The 15,536-nt window shown below is 42.2% G+C and overlaps 1 protein-coding gene across 3 annotated transcripts in view; it reads right to left on the bottom strand.

The window, feature by feature from the left end:
* CCDC88C (coiled-coil domain containing 88C) overlaps positions 1 to 15,536 on the bottom strand; it is a 158,204-nt gene that overhangs the window by 34,788 nt on the left and 107,880 nt on the right. For all 3 annotated transcript variants that reach the window (XR_009556660.1, XM_060263332.1, XM_060263333.1), the window contains exons 13-15: positions 13,198 to 13,379; positions 3,691 to 3,828; positions 908 to 1,978 (exon numbers count right to left, since the gene is read on the bottom strand). Coding sequence is in view for 2 of the 3 variants with exons in the window: in XM_060263332.1 (XP_060119315.1) it covers positions 908 to 1,978; positions 3,691 to 3,828; positions 13,198 to 13,379 (1,391 nt within the window). In the remaining variant the exon portion in view is untranslated. The remainder of the gene's footprint in view (positions 1 to 907; positions 1,979 to 3,690; positions 3,829 to 13,197; positions 13,380 to 15,536) is intronic.

Raw genomic sequence — 15,536 nt, 5'->3', positions numbered from 1 at the left:
TGGTGCCAACATGCACCACGACCACAGGCTCCTCCCCAGCACTGTCTATCAGCCTATCTACTACACGCGTAATGTCCGCTACCTTCGCACCAGGCAGGCAAGTCACCATATGGTCAGTACGCGGTTTCACCACCCAGCTGTCTACTTGCCTAAGGATCGAATCACCAACTACCAACCCCCCCCCCCCCTGCTCAGGGATGGTTCCTTGGCGCGAAAGGATTCCCGCTCACCAACCGAAGAAGAGGTCCCTTCTGAGGGCGCATTCCCCTTATCATCAGCACGGTGCCCTGTTCCCTCTCGACCCTCACACTCTCTGGCAGCAACGGGGCTGCCACGTTCAGAGCGGGGCTCATCTAATACGCCCCCGAGAGTCTTCCCCAATTGCCTAACTGACCGTCTCTGCTTCTCCAGGACAGTCACCTCGGCCTCAAGGGTACGAACTTGTTCCCTGAGGACCAGGAGCTCCTTGCAGCGAGCACACACCCAAGACTTCTGTCCTTTGGGCAGATAGTCATACATGTGACACTCAGTGCAAAACACTGGAAAGCCCCCAACCCCCTGCTGGCATTCTATCTTCATGATATATATATCTTCATGATACACACACACACACACACACACACACACACACATATATATATATATATATAAATAAATATACTGTCCTCTTTAAATGCTGTTTGTTTAATTAGCATCAGTTTCCATCAAATTATGATTCACACAGGCAAGTCAGTATCTTTTGTGTTACTGTACTCTGTGCCTATCACCTGCAGACAGTGTCATGAGAATATATTTTCTCTCTTTATGGCCATGACAAAATGTAATGCTCCAAGCTGCCACACAATGTCTCCCTCATTCTTCGATTTAGACACACGTGCTCTTTTCAGACAAAGGCTACTTTGCTTACCTCTCTCAATGTAGCCAGTGTTCTCTTATCAATGGTAACTTGCTTTAGGAGGTCTTTATTGTCTTTCTCAAATTCTTTCATCTTATTGGATGAGTCTCTGAACCTAGCAAGGTCTTTTTCTAGTGTTCTGTTTTCCTTCTCCAGAGCTGCCAACCTTGCAGTGTTGTCATCTAAACTGGCATCTTTTAGTTCTACCTGCTGCCAAAGCCTTTTTGTCTCCTTCTCCAGCATCTTCTTGTCCTTGTCCAACTGGGACACTTCTTGCTCAAGCTGTTTCTTTTCATTTTCCAACCACTCCAGACGCTTATTTGAAACCTTTAGCTCTTCTAATCTTCTACTGAGAGTCTGTTTTTCACCTTCGGTGCCCTGAAGTTCCTTCTCCAACTCTTGGATTTTCTTGCTGCTGTTCTCCAGGATCTGCTGGAGTCTTTGGTTCTCAGCACTGATGCTCTGGTAACTCATTTCTAGCCTTTCAGATTTCTTGACTAGCATCTTTAGCATTTCCACATTTTTTCCAAGTTCCTCTTTTTCCCTTTCTAGCTCTTTGTTTTCTGCCTCTATCTCAGCCATTTTTGTGCTGGTGAACCTCATCGTCTCCACCATCCTCCTGAGTTCCAAGTTCTCTTCATCTAATTCCTTGTTGTCTTTTTCCAAGCTCTCCAGTCTAACTGTAACATTGTGCAAAGTATCTAGTGATTTCTTCAGCTTCCTGTTCTCCATTTCCAGATCCCTGTTCTCTCGCTCAAGAACCTCCATTTTGTCTGTAGTGATCTTCATGGCCGCAACTTTCTTGGTGAGCTGCTCATTCTCCCTTTCCAGCTGATGAAGCTCCTTGTCCATTTCTTCTACTCTTTCCACTTTCTCTTTCACCTGCTCAAAGTCTTTCCGGAGTTGCTTCTTCTCAAATTCCAGCTTGCTGAGCTTGCTACTAGTCTCAGTCACCGTTTCATGGAGTATTTTGTTTTCCATTTCAATGTCTCTCACTCTGGCCTCACTGCTGACTTGTGATCTCTGCCTTAATGATAAAACCACTTGATTGAGATGATGCGTTTCTTTTTCTAGGTCTTTTATCTATATTTAAAATAAATGAGGTGGAAAACTGAGTACCAGAAAGCTCACATGAGGATCCAGATTGGATGGGATGGATGTGGTCTATCATAAACTGCATTCTAGCAAGCTGTTACGTGCTCTCATATCAATTAAATGAAATTTTGTATTGGTCAGGGATAGTGCCACCTCCATGGCACTATGACATGATAAGGCCATAGCCAACACAAGAAGGCTAGAAGTATTCTTAACATTTAGGTATGTCATTCAATTTGGTTTGGGTCAGGGCTTTTTTGTAGCAGGAACTCCTTTGCCTATTAGGCCACACACCCCTGATGTAGCCAATCCTCCAAGAGCTTACAGGGCTCTTCTTACAGGGCCTACTGTAAGCTTCAGGAGGATTGGCTACATCAGGGGTGTGTGGCCTAATTTGCAAAGGAGTTCCTGCTACAAAAAAAGCCCTGGTTTGGGTTATGTTTATTTTCCTGTGGTTGTTTTTTTTTTTTATTTCCAGTTCTGACTTACCCATTGGTTTGCAATTGATATCACAGATTTAAATAACCCCCAACCCAATCCAGCTGAGTCACTACAGAAACCACACTCAAATTAACTAAATTAAATTGAGAAACCCAGGACTTGCAAAACAACCCCTCACAAATGCTTTTCTAGATTTGTAGTGTCTCTGTATGTGAGTGTGCATGTATGTGTAGTTAGGACAGAAGCACAAAAGGTGAGCTAGTGTCACTTATTCCACTTTCTTTACCTCACTACAACACAGGAAATAATAATGATCTAGGCAAGCCAAAGATGATGCTGGCTGGTAAGGCTGAGACCCTAAAGGGTGTAGTACTTTCTGTTCTTGATGGAGCAAAACTATCTTTCTCCACAAGGAGCATATGCTGGACCATACTTGTCTGATGGAATGGATAACAGCATGCTTTTTCCTATTTCTATCTAGCATGGAAACTGGGCCATATTTGGAGTCATCTGACCTTGGCATGATCTCACAGTACCTTCCAGGCTAGATTACTCCACTGACAGAAGAGGCAGGAAATGTGATTGTGTCCCTTTCTCCACCTAAAGTGCAACCTTCTACCAATGTGGCTATTAATCCATGTGGATACCACAATCCTATAAATCTATTTTCTGGGGTGGGGGGGAGGAAGGAAGGGACTACATAGCATACATACACAGGAGAAAAGGGAAACATAGCAAGATACATGTTCCTTCTGTTAGCACTGCGTAGAATAAAACTTAACACTTTCAGGTTCTTGGGAAAGAACAGCTTTCTGTGTATGTGTGTCATACAAAGCTATCTACAAATCACATTTGGTAGATTAACTTTAAAGACAAAATGCATGTTTAATTCTTAAAATTTAAAATAAGTGAATGATGCCATACTAAGCTTGAAATAAACTCACTTGTCAACTTAAAATATGTGTAGCTGAAGCTATTAAAAACAGCATGTGTCAAAGGAATTGTGATTCTTCCTTTACGAATATGGAAGTTGAGCTATATCCTCCTGGCACTAGTTCCAAACGAACGCAAAGTCAGGAAATGCCCAATGATTATTAAAGCGGTAGAGGTGAACTGGATGAACTTTTTTTAATTGAACAAAACCTGCCAATAGGGGAAAATCTTTGGTGGCTTTTACATTGGGAATCCAACAAAGTTTTCTACACAGCCAAGAGAGTAAGCCTCTGGATGGAAAATCTGAGGCCCGCCTTTCTTTATACCTGTCTCTCTTTGTCAGCCTTTAAGGTCTCCATCATGCCCTGAAGCTCCTCCTTCTCTTTTAGGAGCTCTTCGCTCAATGTCTCCAAGTCTTGATTGCTTTGCTTTTCTCTTTCAATCTGGTTTTGTAATTTCTCAATCTGCATGGAGAAAATAATCATAATACATCATGCATACAAGCCTGAACAAACACTGTTCTCATATAAGGACATTTGAATAAGGAAAAACACTTTGAACTTTTCTTTCCCATTCATTGATCCTTATGCCAAAGCAATGAGTTTGGACCAAGAAGCTTTTTTTTTTTTTTTTTTTGCTGAAGTCAGCAAGCAGTATTTGAAAACCTGGCACAAGATTGCAAAATATTTAAATAACAGCAGAACCTCAGTTTGCAGCAGATCACTGCCCTAGAACTGGCTCCAGATTTTGGGCCCCCCAGAAGCATGTTCTCTATCCACTGCCCCCACCACACATACACACTCTTGCCACATCTGCAGCTCTTCCTCATCCTCTGCCATGCAGATGAATGGAGAGGAGAAAGAGCCTATGAAGTATGGTACAGCACCAAGACATGGGGCACTAGAATACCTACTCCTCAGTGCAAGAGAAGAAAATTAAATATTTTGACAACATAAGCACATTTATATATATTATATAGCCCAGGCTAGCTTGATCTTGACAGATTTCAGAAGCTAATCAGGGTTGGATGGGAGACCACCAAGAAACCCCAAGGTCTTTACACAGAGGCAGGCAGTACCAAACCATCTCTGAATGTCTCTTGCCTTGGAAACCCTGCAGTGGTTGCCATAAGTTGGCTGCGACTTGACAGCACTTTCCACCACTAGAAAGATATCGGAGACGGAGTCACAAAGCTTTGATGTCAATCTCCAAGTCCTTTGCTGACAATTACCAACTCACTCCACTCTAGCATGCTATATTGCCCCCTGTTTGACTGGGCAAAACAGCAAGTCAGTCCCTACTCATGGAGTATATTATAATCTACTTCCATTTCAAAATACAGCTCTATGCAACAGAGCTATAGTTTATATATAACCCAACAGCCTGATTGGGTCTCATATATCGGGATACATGTTTAATAGTGCAGCGTTTGCCCAGTCACAGAAGCATGATACTGGGGGCAGTAAAGAAATCTCCCAAGAATATATTGCAACAAAGGTAAACTTAACATCTATCCAAGTAGTTCACTTTCAGGTTGCAGCCAAAACAAAAGAAAGAAGCCTAATCTAAAGAGTACTTTCCCTATCACAAATGGCCAGCTTGTCTGGCATCATGTGTGTGAGAGTATGAGTGCACCGTATCTACAGGAAAGACCCGCAGAGACACGCCTCTCCAGGAAAGGCCATGTGGATGGAGGGGGGGAGTCAGAAGGCAGATCCCAGGTTAAGACAAAGAAAGGCATCCCATTCAAGAAGAGAACACCTATGCACACTTAGTGATCTAGCACCCCCTAATGCCCAGTAATGTTGAGTCACTCACTCGAACATTATTATATTTGCCAACTTCAGAATGGGAGCCCTTGAGATTTGGTAATTAAGTAATTTCTTTTTTCCTTGGGAATCTAAAAATGCTTGGCAGAAATCTTTATGGAAATTACCTGCGGCTGTAGAATGCTATATGAGAAAGCTGGAACAGCTGCTGCCATCTGGTCCAAATGGCCAACTATCTGGATAACTTCGGTGATCTTTATAAATGCAAAGGGCAGCAAGCCCTTCTCTCTGTTCCTCCCAATGATTACTGCTAAAGTAGACAGAAACTGAAGGCTTCTAATTTGCCACAATGTCCAAACACAGGCTGCTTGTTGAAACACAGATTAGGGTTTGTAGAATCTTTCGGGCTCAAGTGCCGTGTTCTACTGGAGAAAGTTTTCCTTCCAGATGTTTCGTTCTCAGCTGCGGAGAACATCCTCAGTGGCGTTGCAGCCGGAGCAGGTGCTCAGACCTTCTTGGCTGCTGTGCATTGAGTGGGGCCAGGGCTGCTGGAGAGCTGCTATTTGCAGGCTGGAGGGGGTGTGATGAAAGGGCAATTGGTTTGTGGATGTGCCCATTGTTTGGTGGGGCTTCCTGGAAGGGTAGTGATAAGGAAACTGGCTGTTGAATGTGACCATTGTTCTGTGTTAATTGCTGGGAAGGTTGGAAGGGGTTTGAAGATAAGGAAGATGGTTGTTGACTGTGCTGATTGTTCTGTGGAATTTGCTGGTTGTTCTGAGACTTTCTGCAATTTATAGTCTGTAGGGTGTTTTGCAGAGCTGGGTACCAAGATTGGTGGATGAAAATGCCTTCTTCCTTTCTGTTAAAATTCTGCTGGTGTTTGTAAATCTCAATAGCTTCTCTGTTCAGGCGGGTATGATAATGTGAGACCGTAGAAAGGACTTCAGTTCTTTCAAAGTGGATGACGTGGTCTCCTTCTTGAAGTGCATGTTCAGCTACAGCTGATTTTTCTGGCTGAAACAAGCGACAGTGTCTCTTGTGTTCGGTGAGACGGGTGTTGATACTGCATTGGGTAGTGCCAATGTAGACTGCACTACAGGAGCAGGGTATTTTGTAGACTCCAGGGGTTGAAAGTGGATCTCTCATATCTTTGGCCGAGCGCAGCATGTGGCGGATCTGTTGTGTGGGCTTGAAGACTGTGTCAACATTATGGCGTTTGAGAATTTTGCCAATGCGGTCGGTGACAGATTTTATGTAGGGCAGGAAGGTTGTACCCACATTTGTGTGTGGCTCGGGATTTGGTGTGGATGGTCTCCTGGGATGGAGGGCTCTTCTAATTTCTTGTTGGGAGTATCCATTGGCCTGCAGTGACTGTTTGAGGTGGTGTAGTTCCTGTTGGAGTTGGCTTGGTTCACAGATGCGTGATGCACGGTGAATGAGGGTTTTTACAACTGTACGTTTTTGGCGAGGATGATGATTGGAATTCTTATTTAGATAGCGATCAGTGTGTGTGGGTTTCCTCAGAACAACTAGCAAATTCCACAGAACAATCAGCACAGTCAACAACCATCTTCCTTATCTTCAAACCCCTTCCAACCTTCCCAGCAATTAACACAGAGCAATGGTCACACTCAACAGCCAGTTTCCTTATCACTACCCTTCCAGGAAGCCCCACCAAACAATGGGCACATCCACAAACCAATTGCCCTTTCATCACACCCCCTCCAGTCTACAAATAGCAGCTCTCCAGCAGCTCTGGCCCCACTCAATGCACAGCAGCCAAGAAGGTCTGAGCGCCTGCTCCGGCTGCAACGCCACTGAGGATGTTCTCCGCAGCTGAGAACGAAACGTCTGGAAGGAAAACTTTCTCCAGTAGAACACGGCACTTGATCCCAAAGGATTCTACAAACCCTAATGATGTTACCAGCCGTGAAAACCTGAAATCTTTGAAACAGAGATTGTTTCTACCACCAAACCAGGATATAGAGCTGATGCTGGATTCTAGGCTTCCCAAACCTGGAAGTTTTCAGTTCAGCAGAGGTACAGGGCGGATTAAGAGAAGAAGAGGGCATGGAGCGCATGTGACACTATAAGTGTTGCTTGTGCCTGTCACAGACAAACTTCTGCTTGCTGTGAAATCTGGATATTTTTTGTTTGTGCCTAGGTAGCCTATCGAGCAGGGAAACTGATTCTATTGAGACTGTGACAGTCTACAAATAAAATAAGGCTAGGTGTATGCCACTGTTTATATTTTACTTAGTAATATCTACCCCTGCAATTCAGACTAGCTTCCCCAAGGCAACTAAAAAGAAGAAGATAAATACAATTAAAAACCATCAGTTAAACACAGCGAGACTGCTGAAGGGTGCTAGCTACTGTGAACACAGATCATGACAGAATTTCAGGGGCTGTTGATTCACTTTGAGGAGCAATCTGAAGCACTTTTAATAATTTTAAACAACCTGGAACTATGGCACTTAAAGGGCCACCTAATCCTGTATGTGTTGGCCTGACAACAGAAGAGCGGCTCTGTGTTTTGCCAGATGCAGCAATAAAGTTGCCAACCAGCAAGGACAGACCAAAACTTCCTTGCTGCACTTCTAGAAATCTGGTTTCCTCACCCCACAGCTATATATGTAGTGCTAAGACCAATGAATTTTCTGTGCCAGGTAAAGGCCTCTATTTTTGCCCAGGCTTTCTGCTGCCCTACCTATGTTATTACTGGTTTTTTTTAAATAGTGAGGGAGGGCAAAGCGGTGGCCGCCAGACCTTGCACTGTCTATCTTCTGGGAAAATAAACAGTTTGAGGGCCAGTGGCTCACCTCAGTAGGCAGACAGATGTGGAGGAGCCAAGCAATAGAGGGCTCTTCCTTAGCAGAAACAGGTGGTTCAGTAGGCAGCCAGCTGCAAAGAAGCAAAGGAGCAGCAGTAGAAGTGTTTTACTCAAGTCAGACATCTGTTTTGGTAGTATTCAGACATGGCTCGGCTGACAGCGGGGGAGAGGAGCAGACCCAATTCAATGGAGCGTGAATACACTTGAGTGGCGGCTGATGGTCCAATGGCTGATGCCGTGAGTAGCACAGACAATGGGAGGGTGAAAAAGTGCCAATATACTTGGGCTTTTATATATATGATTACTCTTCATTGCTGTTAGACTATTTTAACTGCTACCAGGCTGTTCTGATAGTTTAGTAAAGAATAATATTTTAATAACTATTTATGTAAATATCAGGGAGAGGAAGTTACATATCTGGAGCTTTTAAAAGTCATCTCAAAACTGAATAGCTGAGAGAAGAATACAAATATTGAAAAAGAAATAAGTAATTTTAGAGCAAGATGAAAAATATTTAGGAAAAAATAAAACTGAAAACATTATTAAAGCCACAATGAAGCAGGAAAATCAGTGCTATCACAGTAATAAATGCAGAAAGACACCCAGAAGAGGGTCATACAAGTCAAAGGTGGCCTTTCAGATATGCTGTGTTGTCAGTACTTGTTTTAATGTAACGAAGATTACTATAAAGCAGGGGCGAACTCATTTGTTATGACATAAATGAGACCTTGTTGGGCTGGGTCATGTTGGGTTGGGCCATGTGTGTACCTATTTAAGATTGGGTAGCAGAGATAACATTTTTATAAAGAACACAGACAAATACAAACATATATATTTTTAAAAAAGAAAACATGCTTAAAATGTAAGCACTCATTGGTCTTAAAGATGCTTTCTTTGTATTTCTCCCATGAGATCCAGGGAACTGGGTAAAGGAAGCTCTGGTTCTTTCCTTCCTTCCCCAGGGGACTGGGGGGAGCCTCAGCCAATAGAAGAAAGAGACGCTTGGCTCAGTAGCTCTGCTGTGCGATTGAGAGAGCCTGGCAAAGCAAGCTCTTCCTCCCCCACTATGTAAAAGGAGGAAGCAAGATATAGGGAGATATAAATATCGGGAGAAGGAAGCAGATGACAGTCAGTTGCTTGGGGGCCTGATAGGAGCCCTCCAGGTCCCTGATTCGGCCCCCAAACTGCATGTTTGACACCTCTGCATAAAGCATCAGGACTCAAGCCTGCAATGGTCCCAAAACTGGGAGTGGAGGAAATGACCAGCAGGTTTTCAGCTGGTATATTATAACCAGGAAAAAAGTCATGGAGTTGGGAAAAACAAGAGAGAAAAACAGCATTTTTGGTGTCATGCCTGAAACTGCATGAAGGATTCCAAGTACTGCCTAGTATCCGAATAAGCACATTCAAATTATTATCTGTGCACACATTTAAGAAAATTAGTTGTTCAGTTTGGTCCTTGCTCTTGAATGAACAGACAAAACACCCGGTTGGCAAGACTGTTACTGAGACACATATGGCTGACTCACAGGAAGAAATGGATGCAGATTAGCAGATTGCAAGTATTTATTAGCCACTGTTACAGGAAGTGTCTAGATAAGAAGGTGCTGACCATTCTGTAGATAAGAAAATTTAGCAATTACAAATGTAAAAGCAATACACTTCATTAGTCCCTTAGGGGATGTTTGCTGAGCTCAGTGATAACTGCTATTCACAAAGGTATCCCAGGGGAACTTCATCAAATGGAAATGCCTATTTGAAAGTGTTCATTTTCTCTCAAAGATATCCAGAATGGAAAATGAAAGCAACTTAGCTCAAAACATGTGATTTGTTCAAACTTTTCTTGAGCAGATTAACAGAAATTAAAATTATCAAGAGCTATTTGCTGGAATCTGTCATGGACACATCATTATTTTCAGAAGGCACCCTAAAAACATTGATTTCTGGAACAATTAATAATGACCTAACAGAGTTCTGTGTCACTATCTGAATAGATGGCACTGCCACAGGCTACTGATCAATCTTTGCCCAGCGCTGCTTACTGTGATTCACAGCAGTTCCCTAAGGCCTCAGACAGGGAATTCTCCAGCTCACAAGCTCTGAGTTTCCTTCTCTAGAAAGATGAACCATAGTGTCAGGGAGGTGCGGGAGAGACAGTAGCAAGTAGTAATGGGAGTAGAAGAGAAACACTGAGACCAGTGAAGAAGTAACTGGGGGTGGGGACAGAACAGAGGGCAAACAACCACTTAATTAAATTAAGGGAACACTTGTTGGTTCGAACGAATCTGATTGTTCAAGTGGGGTTTTTTAGCTAGAGGGGCAAAACTGTTGCTTACAGGCAGTTTTCAACAGAAAAAAGGACTAATATTGATGCTTGTTTGAGGATTAAGCAGCTTTTTCCTTACATGTACCTCTAATGACTGACAATTCTTTTGTAAAATTGAGAACTCACTAATAATTGAATAAGGTGCAAATTACAGTTTAATGTTAATAGAATAAAACTGTATAAACTGTAAATTAAAGTCTCAGTTTGGTAAACTGCAGTTAGTTTGGGATTTTTTTTGTCCTCTAAATAATTTATCATATGCAGGATATGTTACAGTCAATTATTAAAAAAAATGCTAATGGCTAAAAAGTGAGAAGTATAAAAGTGCATTCTTTAGGCCTTCAAGTTTTGGCCTAACAGTCAAACTTTTCTCTTTGTTCTGATGAATGAAGTTGTACCACTAGGCCATATGAGAGAGGCAGTTCTTGGGGTTCAGGAGGGAGAATATGGCCTTCTTGACCTCAACCAAACCTTAATTTACAAGTTCACACTGTGTATGACTTACAAGGTCACTGATATTCAGTACTGCCAACTTCCAGATGGTGGCCTGAGATCTCCCAGAATTCCAACTGATCTACAATGTAGAAAGATCAGTTTCCCTGGAAAAAAATGGCTGCCCTGAAAGGTAAACTCAATGACATCATGCCCTGCTTAGGTCCCTCCCCTTCTCACCCACACTCCCCAGGCTCCACCCTCTAAATCGCCAGGAATTTCCCAACACAGACCTGGCAACCCTACTGGCATTCCCATTTTAGAGAACTAAAAATTAGGGCAGGATCAGTTTCTCTCTCACTCATTTCATCAAGGGTATGCAAGATGGCTCCTCCAAACGACCTGGGACTCTGCAAAAATTAGGGCCCTGATGGTGAGAATCCACATGAATATGCCTAAAGGCTGATTGTATTCAGCTATACCAGGACACAAGCACAATCCTTGCAGCACAAACAGGACTAGATCAATTTGTACATGTTAACTCATAGAATCTACATCTAACAACACATCTGCCTCTGCTTTTGTCCTGTGATGAAATATTCAGAATCCTTGGAAAGTTGCATGGCTATTTCTGGATATAAATCCAGCAAGATACTCTTTGACCAATAGCTGTCTAGATAATGTATAAGAAGATTCCCTTCAAACAATCAAAAACCTTTCTTGTTCTATCCAGGAAACAGGGTTTTTAAAAAAGAAAAGAAAAAGAAAATGATGAGCAATCCACACTGTCTGTCTGCAACTGCACGAGCAAGAAGGGATCTAAGCAAAAAGAAATCTGACTAATTTCTATACTGAATTAACAGCTGCCACAGTGAAGCAGCTTTCATATTGACTCACTCTTGGTTAACAGGGAGAAACACAGTTGACCACAAACATTTATTAATATCTGCCTTTCAGCTGCTCTTGCACTTACAAAGCACAGTTGCCATTTCTGGTCACCTCTTTCATGTTTTACATATTTTTGGGCTCTGGCTTGGCAGTGCTTGGCCAGCCACGACCCAGGGAAGAGCTGTGGTTCAGTGGCAGGACTTGACTATGAACAACAGACTGCTATTACTGGTTCTCTGCAAGAATGGCTGACTATAAATCACGTAAGTGCATACATAGAAATAGAGAGATCATACAAACAGCCCAAAGTTTACCCAGAACAAGTGCAGAGAAGTGAGACATCCCAATATACTTACTCAAGGACAAATTCATTCTTATCTGCCAGTTTGAGGGCAGAATGTAACATGGTAAGCAAACCCTGCTTTAAAAAAACAGGTGGAGTTGCCCAAAATAAACAAATTGGCCACCCTTCCTGATAAGACAGGACTTTGGCAGCACACAATACCCAAAATATTCTTTTGTTGAACTCTTTGATATGTTGGCAGTCATACAAAGAAACGGGGGGAAAAACATCTGGCATTATGAGACAGGGAATGCCAATAGAAAAAAAACAGTGATAAAGAGCAAAGAAAGGCTTCTGGACAGTAGTTATCAGGCTCATTTCTTTCTTCTAGTAGGCTTTTGCTTTAAAATAAACTCAAAAATGTTCACTGTTTAATCTCATTATGTCAACCAATCTTTGTTTTTAAGCCACTGGCTCTGGCTACCATGTAAAAAAAAGTGTCTCTGTGTGTGCATGTATGTATGTAACAAAATATCCTGTAAATATGCCAAACACATAAAAATATTAAAATTTTAAAACACATTTTAAAAAATTCAATGCAAAGCTGTATTAAATTAATCTAAATACAATTGGCAAGATTTTCAATATGAAGTATGGCTAGGATCCATGAGTTTTTCCTGCAAATGGAGTCTTTGAGGGAGTGAGCAGGGCTTTTTTTTTTTTTTAGCAGGAATGCAGTTCCAGCTGGTTAGGCATCAGGGGGTGAGGCCTAATATGCAAATGAGTTCCTGCTGCACTTTTTCTACAAAAAAGCCCTGTGTGAAACAATGGTGATGTCAGGGGTGTGTGACCTAATATGCAAATGCATTCCTGCTGGGGTTTTTTTCCTACAAAAAAAGCCCTGGGAGCCCTGGATCCAAACCAATGCACACCAGGGGTGGCCAACGGTAACTCTCCAGATGTTTTTTTGCCTACAACTCCCATCAGCCTCAACCATTGGCCATGCTGGCTGGGGCTGATGGGAGTTGTAGGCAAAAAACATCTGGAGAGCTACCGTTGGCCACCCCTGATTTACACAAAAACATTAAAAATTACTGATGCAGTGAAAGGAACAGAAAAGTGAAGATATGTAGATGTGGCTTTTTAAAAAAGTGACAGAACACTTGAGGGTAGCCTGGGCTTAAAAACATCATTTGAGCTGACAGTCCCAACCAGAAGTAAAACACAAAATGGGAAAACTCTTGAAAAGATCAACCTCAAGATGCCAACCAGCCCGCATATATGCAGCTATCTTTGTGTTACCTTTTGGCCAAGCTGTTGGTTCTCCTTTTGCAGCTCCACAAACTTAAGGTTACTCTCTTCTGTGCTAACAGATGCATCTCGGAGCTCTTGGATGATATTTTGTAAGCTCTGATTGTCTTTTTCAAGCTTCAAGATACGACTTGATGCACATTCATTCAATTCATATACAAAAGATTTCCTTGCTGTTGAAACACAACATTCAGAATAACCGGCTATTGAATATCACAAAATCTGATACTAGGATTATAGTTTATTTCTCCATCCTATGCATATCAGGTGAACACAGTCCCCTTTAGAACAAGATGAGAACACCATTCCTTCATACTGCCACTGCTACTTGTTTATACTCAACTGTTGTTTCCCCCTCCAATCTTCCACCACAAGTGTAAGCATCTACATATGAAGTCAAATCAGAGTGAAAGTAGGAAATACATCATGCTAGTGACCTGTGACCCTGATTACCAAACTGGGAACAGGACTTGCCCCTCACAGCTACTCTTCTCCTTAGATCAGGGCAGTTCTCCAGTTCTGACAAAAACCACAGTTAATGATGACCAGTTTAGGGCAACCAGAATTTCCTTCAAAATTGGATCTGACACCACAGCTTTAGATGGTTTTCAGAGCCTGCCTAGGTCAGGGGATTTAACATCAGCGCTGACAAATCTTTCAGGGGGGTAGGAAAAATATGTTCCCTAGAATAGTTCCTGATTTGCCAGCTGTAGTTATCATAGGGAGAAAGTGTTACATCTTCACTAGTCTAGTGGATCACAGGGGGTATCTGACAAAAGCAGCTTTGACTCTTGAAAGCTTTTAGCTCCAAAATCTTGTGGGTCTCTAAGATGTTACTGGACTCGAATCTAGCTCTTCTACTGCAGACCAACATGGCTACACTCTGCAACTACCATCACATAAAGTCATTAAGGAATCTGGGGGCTCAAAGTGGGATCCTTCCATCATGTACAGCACAAATCTAAGCAGAGGTACATCCTTCTAAAGGGGAAGCTTGAACTAGAATTGCAGTTTGACAATTATCTACAGAAGCAGAGTTGTGTGTATGTTTTTAAACCATTATTCAATGGAGATCTGTAATTCAAAAATGTGTGGCTGTTAATTAAATAATCACTGTTTATGCCAGCGATGAGATGTGTCATTGCAGATTGTTGGAAGATCTGGCAAGTCACTGCAAGATAAGCTTCCCATAAATTTTAATAGCTGGTTGCTCATTTATGCAGGCACAGACGGATACATTTGGGTGCTGGAGGCTGGAGATCCAAATGATGCCCCAGTCCCTGGATGGTAAAAGTAACAAATAATTAAAACAACTTGACCCTTGCTACTCTTTAATTAACAGTACCTAAACCTGCTGCCTGTGAGCTGCCTTGCCCCACCTGATTATAGGGTTGCCCTGATTTTTACAGTTTTAAAGCGGGACGAAGTAGAGATGCATCTGAGAACAAACTCTACACACAAATGGGCCTGTGAATGTGAAAGATTTCATATTAATTACAGGAACCTCTTTCAGTCTGTGCTCCGAAACCAGCACTATGAAGTCAATGGGCCCTTTCAGTCAAGAGGGAGCATATCCTTGCTGGCAGCATGATATTGTCGGAGGCATCCATCACAGGCATATTAGAGAAACACAGAAGATTAATGCAGAGAATTCTTTCAGTTTCTCTGAAATATCCTTCTGCCCTCTTCCACAGTCCCTTTACATAATTTTTGACCTTTGACTGGTTTTGTGCTTTTGAAAGTATTTAAATAAATATTAAGTGCTAGTGTGCTTGCCAGAGTGTGTTCCTCATTTGGGCAGGACATCCTCTTTTTAAAGGAAGACATCTTGTCTTTTAGAACTTCTCTGACTCCACTGGTTAATGCCACTGGTATCCTCCTGGGCAGTTTCCCCCTTTTCTAGCATGTGGCACACATTTTATTGGATTTTCTATAACAGCAATTTTAAGATACCTCCAAACATCTGGAAGAGATATGTCCTTTGTGACTCTCTCTTTCAGCTTCCTTTGAACCTATCCTTCCATTTTTGAGAAACTTCCCTCTTTATGCATTAAATATGATTTCCATGGCAAATTCCATACATATATATTGAATACGAAAACACTGCAATCCCAGAATGTGATCTCACTGTGGTTCACAAAGCAATTTTTCCTCCGTAAGTGTAGAAAACATGCACAGCCATGTACACCACCATGCATGAAGATGCATGTGTATTTATTTACCATGTGTACATGCACTGTGATTGATAGCAGCTGCTCAACACAGATACATGTGGGTAAAAGAGACACACGAGTACCTTTAAAGCACTCTTGGCATAAAACTCCAGAATC

This window comes from Heteronotia binoei, chromosome 21 (assembly GCF_032191835.1).
Source record: "Heteronotia binoei isolate CCM8104 ecotype False Entrance Well chromosome 21, APGP_CSIRO_Hbin_v1, whole genome shotgun sequence".
In the NCBI taxonomy this organism is placed as follows: Eukaryota; Metazoa; Chordata; class Lepidosauria; order Squamata; family Gekkonidae; genus Heteronotia; species Heteronotia binoei.
This window is presented reverse-complemented; position numbering and strand designations above follow the sequence as displayed.